This window comes from Choloepus didactylus, chromosome 5 (genome assembly GCF_015220235.1).
Source record: "Choloepus didactylus isolate mChoDid1 chromosome 5, mChoDid1.pri, whole genome shotgun sequence".
NCBI classification, from domain to species: Eukaryota; Metazoa; Chordata; class Mammalia; order Pilosa; family Megalonychidae; genus Choloepus; species Choloepus didactylus.
The window spans coordinates 119705950-119720875 of record NC_051311.1 but is presented as its reverse complement, the minus strand read 5'-3'; the positions used below and the strand labels follow the sequence as shown (position 1 = coordinate 119720875).

The following is a 14926-nucleotide window of genomic DNA, read 5'->3' as shown; positions in this document are numbered from 1 at the left end:
AAGGATGGAAAAAATATTTCATGCAAGCTATAGCCAAAAGAAAGCAGGAGTAGCAATATTAATCTCAGTTAAAATAGACTTTAAATGCAAGGATGTTAGGAGAGACAAAGAAGGCCACTACACACTAATAAAAGGGGCAATCCAACAAGAAGAAATAACAACCATAAATGTTTATGCACCCAATCATGGTGCCACAAAATAACATGAGACAAACACTGGCAAAACTAAAGGAAGCAAAGGATGTTTCCACAATAATTGTGTGAGACTTCAAGACATCACTCTCTCCTACAGATAGATCAACCAGACAGAAGACCAATAAAGAAACTGAAAACCTAAGCAATCGGATAAATAAATTTGATTTAACAGACATATACAGAACATTACATCCCAAATCACCAGGATACACATTCTTCTCTAGTGATCACGGAACTTTCTCCAGAATAGACCAGATGCTGAGACATAAGCCTCAATAAATTTAAAAAAAAAATTGAAATTATTCAAAGCACATTCTCTGACCACAATGGAATACAATTAGAAGTCAATAACCATCAGAGACTTAGAAAATTTACAAACACCTGGAGGTTAAACAACATACTCCTAAAATAAATGGTTTATAATGTAGAATGCAGGGGAACTTGTGATAGAAAGCAATTAATGAAGGGGGAATGATAACCCAATAAGAAAAGATAAGCTATCATGGGTAAATTTAACGTTCTGGGAATGCCCAGGAATGACTACAGTTTGTTAATTTCTGATGGATATGGTAGGAACAAATTCACAGAAATGTTGCTATATTAGGTTATTTTCTTGGGGTAGAGTAGGAACATGCTGGACTACCTCATTATGATTGTTTGAAATTTTTTTTTGTATGTTTTTTTAAACTATTTTTTACATAGTTGATTTAAAAAAAATAGTTAAAAAAAAATGAAAAAAAATATGCAGAGCCCCCTTGAGGAGCTGGTGGAGAATGCAGGGGTGTTGGGCTCCCCCACCTCGATGGTTGCTGATGTGCTCACAGACATAAGGGACTGGTGGTTTGATGGGCTGAGCCCTCTACCACAGGACTTGCTGTTGCGAAGACTGTTGCTGCAAAGGAGAGACTAGGCCTCCCTAAGAGCCTCCTCCTGAAAGCCTCTTTGTTGCTCAGATGTAGCCCTCTCTCTCTAGCTAAACCAACTTGACAGGTGAAGTCACTGCCCTCCTCCCTACATGGGATCTGACACCCAGGGGAGTGAATCCCCCTGGCAATGTGGAATATGACTCCCAGGAAGGAATCTAGACACAGCACTGTGGGATGGAGAACATCTTCTTTACCAAAAGGGGGATGTGAAAGGAAATGAAATAAGCTTCAGTAGCAGAGAGATTCCAAAAGGAGCCAAGAGGTCACTCTGTGGGCACTCTTACACACAACATAGACAACCCGTTTTAGGTTCTAATGAATTGGAATAGCTAGCAGTAAATACCTGAAACTATCAAACTACAACAACCCAGAACCCATGAATCTTGAAGACAATTGCATAAAAATGCAGCTTATGAGGGGTGACAATGTGATTGGGAAAGCCATATGGACCACACTCCCCTTTGTCTCGTTTATGGATGGATGAGCAGAAAAATGGGGGAAGAAAAAAAAAAAGGCACCCAGTGTTCTTCTTTACTTTAAATGTTCTTTTTCACTTTAATTTTTACTCTTATTATTTTTGTGTGTGTGGTAATGAAAATGTCAAAACTTAATTTTGGTGACGAATGCACAACTATATAATGGTACTGTAAACTATGGAATGTATGCTTTGTTTTGTATGACTACATGATGTGAATGTATCTCAATAAATATGGAAAAAAAAAAAAAAACAACACCAGCAGGGGGAGGGGCAAGAGCACGAAGAGGCCTTCTCTGAAACACAGGCACACAGGAAGACCCAAAGCTCAAAGTGAAAAAGACATTTAGAAAAACCCACTGGCAAACTAGCCCCCACACAAGATAACACCAGAGAAATGTGAAGGCCGCGGTACAGTGAGAGTAACCAGAGCAACAACATGCAAACCCAGCTCAACTTCAGACTAAACACCACTACCAAACACCCAGCAAAGACCTAGAGAAAAAAAGAAAGTGGGGGTGGTGCTCATAAACATGCGTAAATACTGTTTTCTCAGCATCTACCATCCTACACAAGACTGTAACCGAGAAGTCAGGGATTAAGGGATGCTTATGATTACTGGATCATTATATACATTCTTTTTTACTTTCTGCTATATTAGACAGAAGGAAATAACTGAAATCTCTGAAGTATAATCCAGCTGCCTTGATCTCTGATAATGACTGTGTAGCCTTTATCTTGTGCCCTTGTGATTGTAAAAACCTTGTGACTGACCCTCACTAGTACCCATTTTACCTGGTTTTTTTACTCCAGTCTTATGATCACTAAACAATCCCTAATGCTTATTAATGAAGGGCCTTGGGTCATCCCAGAACTAACCCACCCCAAGGTGGTGCTAACCAAAATGTGCCCATGTGACATGCGTAGTAGCTTAGTCTTTAACCTATAAGTGATCTATACCTCATTTTAATACTAAAAAATCACACCCTTCATCATATTAAGGCTGCCATTTTCTACATATGTTCTGTGCTGCAGTTCAGGGAGAGAGAATTTTTAGGACAATAGGCTATCTGCCCTCCTGCTTCAAGCCTATCAATAAATTATTTCTCTCTTTGAAACCCTGGTGTCCAGGAATTGGTCATTTGAGTGCATCCAGTGAAGAACCCACTACTTTTTGATCAGTATCAAGATGTCTGGCTTTAAATCAAAACTTATGAAACACACAAAGAAGCCATGAAAACAACTACCAAGAGGGAAACAAAAAGCAAAATCAGACTAAGATATGACTCAGATTTTGGAAAAAATAAGGAATTTTAAATAATAATATATTAAAGAATCTAATGAAGAAGGTAGAGAACACTCATGAAAAGCTGGGAAATTTTAGCGAAGAAATTAAAACTGTAAGAAAGAAATAAATGAAACGCTAGAAATAAAAAATATAGTTATCTGTGCCAGTTTGAATGTATCATGTCCACCAAAACTCCATGTTTTTCAATGCAATCTTGAGGGGGCAGGTGTATTAGTGTTGATTAAGTTGGAACCTATTGGTTCAGTGTTTCCATGGAGATATGACTCAATTAACTGTGGGCAAGACCTTTCATTGGATTATTTCTATGGAGGTGTTGCCCCACCCATTCAGGGTGGGTCCTAATTGAATCACTGGAGTACTTTAAAAAGAGCCACACAGGCCTAGATGCTTGCTGCAGATAAGAGATAGTTTGAAGATAGCCGTTGAAAGCAGACTTTTGATCCGGAGAAGCTGAGAGAGGACAAACGCCCCAAGAGCAACTGAAACCAATATTCTGAAGAGCAGCTGCAGTTAAGAGAGGACAAAACACCCCAAGAGCAACATTTTGGAGAACGTCATTTTGAAATGCAACCTGGGAGCAAGCAGACGCCAGCCACGTGCCTTCCCAGCTAACAGAGGTCTTCAGGATGCCAATGGCCTTTCTCCAGTGAAGGTACCCTTTGTTGATGCCTTATCTTAGACACTTTACGGCCTTAAGACTGTAACTTTGTAACCAAATAAATCCCCTTTATAAAAGCCAATCCATTTCTGGAATTTTGCAAAAGGGCAGCATTAGCAAACCAGACAGTATCTGAGATAAAGAATGAATTCAACAGGTTCATCAGTAGAATAACTAAATTGGTAAGTGAGCATTGTTGTGGCTTACTATCCTAAAGCTCAATTTATAAACTCTCAAGGCTGAGAATTATTTGCTAGGCTAAAAGTTACGTATATGGTCACAACAATAAAATCAATCCTTCAAATGAGTAAAATAAAAGGTGCTTCTTGTGCTCTATTTAATAATTTTGAGAAAATCAACTTCAAAAGTAAAGCCTGAAATTATGTTTGTATTTGATCTAACAAATTATAAATAAGGATTTGGTCTCAGAACTTACTATGTGCCAGACAGCATACTAGATACCAGGGAAATAACAGTAGTATCAATTATTTCCCCCCATGGTTATTCTAAAGTAAGAACACACAGAAGAATTTATACATTATTGGCTTTCTGGGGAAATTACTGTCAATAATAAATGATTCTTAGCACTAATAGCTCTACAAATGGCATGATTACTAATAGGCATTTCTGTAGTCAACAATATTAATAAACATCCATATAAACTAACAAGTCAAACTTTATTTTAGACGATCGAAAACACTTTGTCTCACCTTGGCACCATATTTGGAATAGTTCATTTCTGTTAGTGTTACAGGTCGTAATTTGTCAATATCTCCAAAGGCTACTCCAGGAACATATAGGGCACAAACAATGTGAACCCATCTATAAGAAGAAAAGATTAAGATTTTTGCTATCAAAGCCTTGTTGTGAAACTGCCACATGAAAAATAAGCATAAAAACACGTGTCATCTCAAAATACTACTGAAAAAAATTCTGTGATCAGATCTCAAAATCTCACAGATTCACAACCAAAGAATATGGAATACCTACAGAATGATACATTTAGTTTTAGAAAAGTGGACTGCAATAAGCATTACCTTTCCAAAAGCTTAGTAAAAGCTGAGAGTTAACTATTAACTTTTTACTTTTAGTTAAGTTTCACTGCACTTTGCACTTACCTATTATTCTTAAATATTTCCATAAAACTACTATTCAAACAAAACAAGACACCATTTTCATATGCACATAGAAGTTTTCACATTCATTATTTTAAACACTTGAAGAATTAAGGATCCTAATTTAAGAACTGTGAAGTTGTTACTCTGTCATAATTACGTAAAACTGCTCTTTATTGTTAGTCTTTTCCAAAAGCTGCTGGGCAATCTTTAAGGACAAAATTTTGATGAATAGCTTGACTTACTTTCTTCCCCAGGTTAAAACTGACCACTAAAAGACTATATAAAGAAGTCACAATTTCATTCATCTCATCTTTTCGGCATACAATCCATACACCAAAACATATGCCTCACATATATTTTTTAAAGTCTGAATGATACAATAACACTAAGCAAAGAATGCTCCAGGTTTCAGTGCATCAAAAAGAAAAAAGGAAAAAAAAAAAGGGAATTGTTCTAATTCCATGTCTTAAAAATTGCTCTGAACTTTTTTCTTTTTCAACATATTAGGGACACTTACTGTTTGCTTACAACCCAACAATACGATTTTGAAATTTAAAAAGCAAATCTCTATCACTTCTGTCAAAAAAGGGAGGAGAGGGGGTATAAAAATGAGATAGCAACCTTATAAATATATTAACAAAAAATTCCACTTTCTCAAAGCTTAAGAGGTATGAATGCTAAAAGGCTGTTTTATGATGCATTATGAGTTTGAAAGGAATAAAGCTAAGAATCATAGAGGTACTGGGGTAAATAGTTACAAATTTTTAAAATTCTCTTTTTTAATGGAAAAAAAATCCAAGGTTTTCTTTTGAGACTTTCTTGATAGAATATGTTCATCCAACCTCCAAATGTTTCCTGTGGAATTCAATAAAAAGATACACATCTTCAACAAGTAGATGCTTTCTCAATTTAATTTATGCCTTTTATCTGTGCTCCACTGGTGTATTAAATGCTACTACACTCTGTAGGAGTTTATCTTTGATAAACCCAGCAGCTGACTGCTTGCCTCATACCACCCTCCTTAGAATGTTTTAGTACATGTCACACAAGCACTACAGATTCAAACTGCCATTTCACTGTGATTGGCACACAAGTATATTATTTCCCCCAACCACCAATGTGAGGTTGCCAGTGTTAAAATACATATCAAAGTCAGTGAAATTCACAGCTGAGCGAATTCTGGTCCTTTTTAATACCATCTCTAAAAATTTTTTTGTTTATATGTTTAGCTGCATATACTTCAGAATTTTGTATTTAAGACAAATTGGGTAATGAAAAAGGAATAATGTTCCTTGTTACTTTACCATACATTTTGCTTGGAGCTATGATGACAGATAATGATGAGGGAAAGAAACAGAAAACAAGTACCACATAAAACCACCATAAAAGAGAAAGTCAGAATTGTCAATATAGCATTGAAATTAATAGATTCTTTTTAATTCATACATTTTAATAAAGCAAACTAAGCAGAAAGATACTTCTCAAAAAAACACTCATTTTTAAATGGAACTGTATTAATCAATCAAATTTGATTTTGAAATGCCCTGTATTTGTAGTGCCTTTACAGCATATAAAACAAATTCACTCCAAGTATATAATTCTCATTCTTTCCTTTTATTCACTCAACAATCAATAACTTAATATCTACTATGCACAAAACACCATGCTGGCAGTTTGGAAGTTGTAACAATGTATATGAAGTGCTTACAAAGTGTCTGGCATTCTGTCTGCACTAAAGAAATGTTAGCCACAAGGAAAAAAAAAAACCTCTTTAAAAGCTTCCTGTGAGTACATGATTGTTATTCCCATTATGTAAAGAAATGGGTTCAGAAGGATCAAATGATTTCCAAAGTGAAAAAGGCTAGCAAGTGAAGTGACAGAATTGAGACTTAAAGAATTCAATGCTTCCTTCTATTGCATCATAATGCTTATTTTAAAAATTAAGGAATTCTGCTCATAACCATATTTCATTTCACAGTAGCCTGGAGCACACCTAATCAAGGTCACAGGGAAGGAGAATATGCTGAATACTTCCCTTAAATCAGGTTTATAAGACCACTTAAGACGGTAAAATTTTCTCCTTAAGAAATAAAATAAAAATTTAATGATGAAAATCTACTAACATTTCTCACATTAAATCATATAATTTTCTAAGTCGAACTTGTAGCTCCCATCCAGACCCAGAAGGAAAAAAATTCTATATGGAAAAAAATTCTATATTATAGCCTGTATATTATAGCTCATAGAAGTCAATTTCAAAACCCTGTCATTCTCTCCACACATTAACGCTTTTGTTTCCCCTGCTTTTCATTTTAGACTAGAATGTTAAATGGCTTGTCAAATCTTCTGGCTTTTTATACCTTGAACCAAGATAGTATTACATCCTTCAAAAAATATCAAGGTATATAATTTCTGCTATATCCTACAGGTGAGTGCAAACATCAACACAAATAAAATGTCCAAACAGTATAAATAAATGTTCCCAGGCTGCACCATCAAGAGAGGTATTTATATACATAATATCCACAGTAACCAATAAAAACATCTCTCATTACATCTAAACAGTTAGAAGCCTCTCTTCTTCAATCAGAAACAGCTTTACAAGTTACTTTTTAGATTATGATAACATGAAGAGTCAACTAATTTATAGTTTTTCAATAGAACTTTTAAGTTATGAATTTGTACGCCCAAAGTAAAACAAAGTCTCTTCCCTAAAAGAATACATATTGTGTTTTCCAAAGCTACCTTACTTATTCACCAAAATTCATCACTATAAATTTCAACTCTCAGGACTGTAGAGTCACCAGAAAGAATTTATGCAGCTTGTACTCTGTGATGACCGATTTGAGTAACTAGAATAACATCTGTAATAAGAAAACACTAGTAACAACAGCAGCAGCAAAATTTATTGAGCACTTATTAAGAAACTGTGTAAATTGTGTTGTTTTACGTGAATCATCTCATTTAATCCTCTCAACAGTGCTAAGGAAACTGAGGCAAAAACACTTAAATCACTAGCCCAAAATCAGTTAACAGAAAGAACAGAATCCAGTCCAATAAAGGCAGCCCAACTTGAAAAGCACACACTTTTAACTTGACGCTAATTTTCCTAATTCAGGGACCGAGTCAGTCACAACATGAAATTATGTCCATGTCTACAATTAAGATCACAGATTCCTGACAATACATCAAACAATTTATTTATTTATTTGAAGGTGCTGAGGAGGAAGGGGTAAGATTTTTAGCCATTTTTTCCGAACATCAACATACAGTTTTACGCAGCAGCCTTGGATAGCAACATTTCTCAAGAGCCTGTCTATCAAGGGCAAGAATGAGAAAAATAGTGCTTATTTTACTGAAGTAATATTTGCTGAATTTAAAAATCTATTCTTTATTTTGGGATAAAATATTCTTTTTTTAGTTTCAAAATCTGGGAAATGATGTTGATAATTTATATAAATTATTTTGTTGCTGCTATTGTTAAAACATTAAGCATGTTCAATAAAAACAGTGAAACATCCTTGGGTGGCAAAATTAAAAACTGAGTACCCTCTCTTATACTGCTGGGGTAGTGATCCACAAAATACAAAAGGTTGGTCACTATTCTTCTATTTTGGTCACCTACCCCAGATGGTAGTCTCCTGGGGAAAAAAAAACATTAAAGATGTCAAAACTATTACAATGATAACTGCTCAAATGTATTAATAAAGATGAATGTGAATGTAGTAAAAAGAACATAGGTCTTTGGGCTAGTTATTAGTTTACTGCCTCTCAGCTCTAAGTTCACCCTTCAATACCTGCTCTGCAATTATGGACAGAATTTCTTTAGCATTTTTTGCTTTACAGTGGAGCAAGATACTAAGCTTTCTCAGTAGAGAGTATGCAGGACAATGCAAAAGAAAGGGGCTTCTCAGGCAGGATTATGGAGAGAATATTCACTGGTAATCTGCCAAGGTACACACAGTCCCTCGGTGATCTCACGGCCCTGGCCTTGCCTGTGATCACTTTTCCTGGCCCTCTCAACATGAATACATGACAGTCCAGGCTGCATCCAAGCATCCAAACTCACAATGCACACCCTTGCCAGCCACCTACTTGCTAAGAATATAGACCAGTTCTGGCTCAGGAAAACAAGCAAACTTCCCTGACATACAGTGAACTGCAACTATAGCTTCTCCAAAGTGGTCTAAACCCCAGCTCTAGGGAGGGAGTAATCCTTCCAAGTTTGTCTGCCTTGGATACTCTCCCCGAGCCCTAGGGTGTACTTTAGAATTGGTTTATATCTTATGGTTACTATTTTATCAAATCGTATTAATTCTTTATACCAAGTTTCCCATTTTGAAATCATGCTATGGTTGCTGTCTCCAGGTTGGACCTGATAGAGCCTTGAAGTCAGACAGATCTGGGTTCAAACAGACTTATTTGCCAGTTTGTGGCCTTGAGAAAATTACGTAAGTGATCTGAGCTTCAGGTACTGCTTCTATAAAATGGGAACCTTTACCATCTACATCCTAATAGGGTCATTATTAGGATTAAATGGGATATGGGTGTAAAAACAAATACATGTACTCAATAAATTGTCTTCCCTTTCCCTTCCATCAATATCTGTAGCCTACTGCCCATTTCCTCTATGCCACAATGATACAAAGAAGCAATCAAATGAAAGTGTGTAACTCAGAAAATCGTAAATAAAAGAACAGGGTAGTCAGAGGCATACAATTATAAATCAAGCACATAACCCAAGAGAATTATGAAATCAACCTTCCAGCATCTGTCTCCTTGAAAATTCCATCCTGATTGGGACAAAGTTCACAGCTAGGGGAAACACCACATTTACAGGCATCACAAAACCAAGGTTCAGTGGAGTTTTCAGAAGCTGAACTCATAATAGAGTCACTCTCTCCATCAACTCCATAGCAACCTAAAAAAAAAAAAAAAAATTAGTATAATTCAATACGGCTTATTTTTTTTAACTCACATTTATAAAATCACAAAAGGAAAAAAAAAGAGAAGGGATGGGATATACAGAAAAATACTGAAAAACCAATGGTTCATAAAATAATATAGTCAAAACACAGAAGTGAAATCATCCTATAAAAATACTTGCCACCTAATATGTATATGCAAGGAAATAAATGACATTTTCAATCATATATTAAAATAGTTTTAGCCCTACAAGAAATAATCAAAAGAGGAAAAAGAGCATAAAAATATGGGTTGTCATTAAAAAAGAACTGGATTGGACCCACCCCCAAAAGTGGCAGAGTGAGACACTTCAGGGCTCAATCCCCCCACAGAAGTTTTGAACAAAAACTGGCAGAAACATCTTTCTCAAAGCTCTAGAAAAATAGCTGAAGGACTGCAATAACAGGGCAAGCAAAGATTCAATAAAAAGGCTACTTAAAAGTGGTAGGATCTCATGGCACCCTGGCTGCCTCTTTCCCTATCTCCTCCCATGCTCCCAATGAGGACCCGTGGCCCCAGTTCCAGAGAAAGCAGAATAACCATCATACACATACTGGGAGCATGTGTATCTAGCCCCATCTGTCTGGTGGTAGCCTGATGGGACTCAGAACATGCCCCCACATGAAGAAGGAAGCTCAGAGAGACCTCCTACAGAACACCATGGGAGAATAGTCAAGTGGCTCCCTGGGCAAAAGACTGTTGACTATAGGATACATAATACAATGGCCAGGATTATGAGGAAGCTGTTTCTTAGGGAAGAGGGGACATTCCATTTAAACAGGGAGATTCCCAGGGTCACATGCACCATGCCTAAGGTAAGACACATGCACAGAAAAGATCAAGGTGGCCTATATACTTCTATGGATAAGATCTGAAGAACAGCATCTCCACAGGTCAATCTGCAAGAACTGGGAAAGATTTTTTCTTTTTTCATTTCTCTTTTTATTTGTTAGCTTCTGACATTCAAGTAAAGTTCTGTCATAACACTAGCTGGATACAAGCTTAAGGAATAGAAGCCTCAGAGTCTAAATTCCAGCTATAGCATATTAAAATATCAAAATGTTCAGTTCCAACAAAAGATTATAAAACATACAAACAAACGAGGAGTAATGGCCCAGGCAAAGCAGAAGATTAAAACACTACAAACCATCAAAGAGGGGGATCAGACTTGAGACATACCAGACAACAACTTATAAAAAATGGTCCTAAATATTCTCAAAATGCTGAAAGAAAACAAGGACAAAGAACTAAAAGAAAGCAGGAAAACAAAAGATGAACACAAATAGAATATCATTAGAGATGGCAATTATGAAAGGGAACCAAACACACCTGAAGTCCATAGTAACAGAAATTTAAAATTTTCTAGAGGGGTTCAACAGCAGATTGGAGTTGGCAGGAAAAAGATTCAGCAAATTTGAAGATAAAACAATTGAAGTCATCCAATTTCTGAGAAGCAGAAGAAAAAAAATAATAGAAACACCATAAAACATACCAATAAGCACACTGTGGGAGTCCCAAGAGAAGAGAGAAAGGGACAATATTGAAAGAAATAATGACTGAAAACTCCCCAAATTTAATGAAAGATATGCATCAACTCATCCAAGAAGCTCAACAAAACTCCAAACAGGATAAACCCTAACAGATCTATGCTACGGCATAGGATAAACTGTCAAATGCCAAAGACAGAGAATTCTGAAAGCCACAAGACAGAAGCAATGTGTCACACAAAAGGGGCCAATTAAAAAAATTAAGGGCCAATTCCTCATGGGAACAGTGCAAGCAAGAAGACAGTAGGGGGACATATTTAAAGAACCGAAAGCAAAAACCTGCCAACAAAGAATTCTATATCCAAGAAAAATGAGAGAGAGATTAAGATGTTCCCAGATAAACAAAAGCTGAGGGAGCTGATGACCACTACACTGACTCTACAAACAGATGCTAAAAAGAGATCTGCAGGTTGAAAGCAATAGACAACAGACAATAGATCAAAGCCACATGAAAAAATAATTATCTCCAGTGAGGGCAATGACACGGGTAAACATAAATGTATTTTTTATTTATAATTCCACTTTTTACTTCCTATAGGATCTAAAAAGCAAATACAGAAAATGTAATGATTAATCAGTAGTTTTGGGCACATAATGCATAAGCATTTGTGACAAGAACTACATAAAGGTAGGGGGATGAAGGAGCACAGGAATATAGCTTGTACATACTACTGAAATTAAGTTTTCATCAAAGCATCTGAGATTGTTAAAGATTTAGGATGTTAAATTAAGTCTCAATGTTTTAGTAACGAAGGTAGTGAGGATACCACAACACAATGAATGTGACTAAGTGACTAATCCTGCTGAATGGTATGCTTGGGAGTGATTGTGATGAGAAAGTTTATGTTGTGTATATGTTCCCACAATTAATTTAAAAAGAAAAAAAAAAAAGCAGCAGCAAACAGCAACTAAAGAGACAATGACAAGTAAAGGCCATTCATGACCCTGGATGGGATTTCATGAGGGAAGAAAGAAAGCTCAAAAGGACACTGTTGGGACATGTGAAAAAACTGGAATAAAGACTGTAAACTTTATATCAGTGTTAAATTTCTTGAACTTGGTAACTGCACTTAAAGGGGATATATGGTGAATATCCTTGTTCTTAGGAAATGTACACAGCAGTATTAAATGGTCAAGGAGCATAATATATACAGCCTACACTCAAGTGTTCAGAAAATGGTTTGATAATTAGACAGACAGATAGATGGACAGCAGGATTGAAAGACTGGATACATTGTCCCGTAAATTGAAAGTATTTCTAAATTAAAAGTTTCAAATGTTTTAAAAAGGCATTGGATGACTCTAGGACTATTGATTAGTAAATATTCAATGAGTTCCCTATGTACCAGGCACTACAATATTCACAAAAGATAAAGATCATGGAAACAAACAAGCCTCTAATCTAATTTTGAAGGTAGCAGATTAAAAAACAAACTCACATAACCGTAAGTGCAAACTAAGCACTATTAAATGGAAAATAACACAGATGCACTCATGTATATTAAGAACAACTAGAACAGTTTAGACTAGAGCTAACCTGAGTTCCAAACACAACTGAGTCAACCTCGAGCTAAATGGGGTATTTAATCTCTCTAAACCTTTATCATTCTTCCTCTATCATCTGTGAAAATAAATTTACAACTGCAATGGATGAAAACAAGAAATCATTTTCTTTTCCCTATTCTCATTCACTAGTAATGCAATATTCTGAAAGGAAGTGAGTTTAATTATTTAGGTAGATAATGACATAAAAATTTATAAACATCTTCATGCATGTATACAACAAACAAGGTAAGTCAGCATAGTTCTTTACATTTTAGAGTAGGACATGTTTAACTTCAACTACTTTTCAGTTTTCAAAAGCAAAGTTTCCCTATCAACACAAATTTACATGTTTGAAATTACAAATTTAATTTTATTTAAAGTTATTATGTGCACTTCCATATTGTGGTGGTTTGATGCTGTATGTACCCTAGAAAAACATGTTCTTAAATCTAACCCATTCCTGTGGATGGAAATCCATTGTAAGTAGGATCTTTTGATGAGGTTACTTCAGTTAAGGTGTGGCACAACTCACTCAGGATGGCACTTACTCCTACTATTGGAGTCCTTCAAAAATGGAATGAATATGGAGAGAAAGAGAGAAAATCACAGAAGCAAGAAGCTGAAAGCAACAAAACCCGGAGGAAATGGGAGAGACCAGCAGACACAGCCATGTGCCTTGCCCTGTAGCAGAGGAGCCAAGGATTGTTGGCAGCCAGTCTTCTGGAAGAAATCGTCACCTTGATAATGCCTTGATTTGGACTTTTTCTAAGCCTCAAAACTGTAAGCTAAAAAATTCCCTTTGTTCAAACTGAACCATTTCATGGTACCTGCTTTAAACAGCCTAGGAAACTAAAACACCTATATGCTTACAATTTTTGTAAAATCAAAAAGATTTTCTTTGATTTTGAGCTTAAAAAGAGTAGAAAAGATGTCAAAAATGTACACTAACTGGAATTTCACAAAGGACTACATTGTCAGCATCTTGGTAAGACCAGGTCCTCATCATCAAAATTCCTGAAACTCAAGTTTATTTAAAAACAAAACAAAACAAAACAAAATCCTGAAACAATTTTGCTATGAACTCAAAGTTGATGAAGCTTCTCCGTGACTGAGAAACAAACCAAACACCCTAGAAAGTGACATCATCTCCATTATCATGAAAAATTCTTTCACGTTACCAGATACCTAAAAGAATATCTTAGTACCAACAAAAGTAATCTCATAAAGATGAATTGAAAAGTTCTGAGAGATAATTTCATCCAATATATTAAAAAAAAACATGCTGAACTAGTAATGCCTTACAATAGAGAGCACTTCTTTAGTGACTAAAATAGTCTTCACCCCTAAATAGTGTCTCTCTCTTTCCTGAACCATTCTAGATGCATGCCAACTATATATTATCCAATTTTCCTTCTCCTAGAAAGGATGACACTGCTGTTATGATAAAACATCCTTCAGAAGAACAATTTAATGCATATACAGTAATGAAATAAGTTGCAACTTAATTCCAAACCTTACATATGCCCTGGTCATCTTTAGCTTTCCAAATTTCTTTGATCTCAGCCATAGGTATTACATCTCAAAATAGGTTACTTTTTAACATAGCCAAATAACTATCCTAGGACATTTTTGATCTGGTTTGTTTGAAAAGGGAAGTATAACACTAAATTATAAGGGCATTCAAAATAATCCCAATAAACTGAAAACAACAGTAAACCCACCATGAAAAACAAGTATCAGTGACTATCACCTCTCAAAAGTTTCATCACATAGGTAAGCTTATATGCATTCAATGCAAGATCATGTGATTATATGAACTGGTTATACACCATACAAAAGGAAATGATGGAGCCTAAAATGGAGAGTGACTTTTCACAACCACCAAAGACATTCAAATAGAAATATGTAAATAAGAACATAATTAAATAAATAAAAATAAAAGTCTCAAAAATATTGAAATCACACAATGTTTTCTCTCTGACTACAATGCAATGAAGTTAGAAATCAATAACAGAGGGAGAAAGAGAAATTTCACAAATATGTGGAAATTAAATAACATATTCTTAAACAACCAATGGGTTAAAGAAGAAATCACAAGGGAAACTATGAAATATATTGACACAAATGAAAATGAAAACACAACATACCAAAACTTACGGGATACATCAAAGGCAGTGCTGAGAGGGAAA

At 35.6% G+C, this 14926-nt stretch overlaps 1 protein-coding gene across 4 annotated transcripts in view; it reads right to left on the bottom strand.

Moving 5' to 3' along the window:
* The window catches only part of PHF14 (PHD finger protein 14), a 257760-nt gene that overhangs the window by 209022 nt on the left and 33812 nt on the right, over positions 1-14926 (bottom strand). For all 4 annotated transcript variants that reach the window (XM_037836790.1, XM_037836792.1, XM_037836791.1 and 1 more), the window contains exons 5-6: positions 9442-9601; positions 4273-4384 (exon numbers count right to left, since the gene is read on the bottom strand). In XM_037836790.1, the coding sequence (XP_037692718.1) occupies positions 4273-4384; positions 9442-9601 (272 nt within the window). The remainder of the gene's footprint in view (positions 1-4272; positions 4385-9441; positions 9602-14926) is intronic.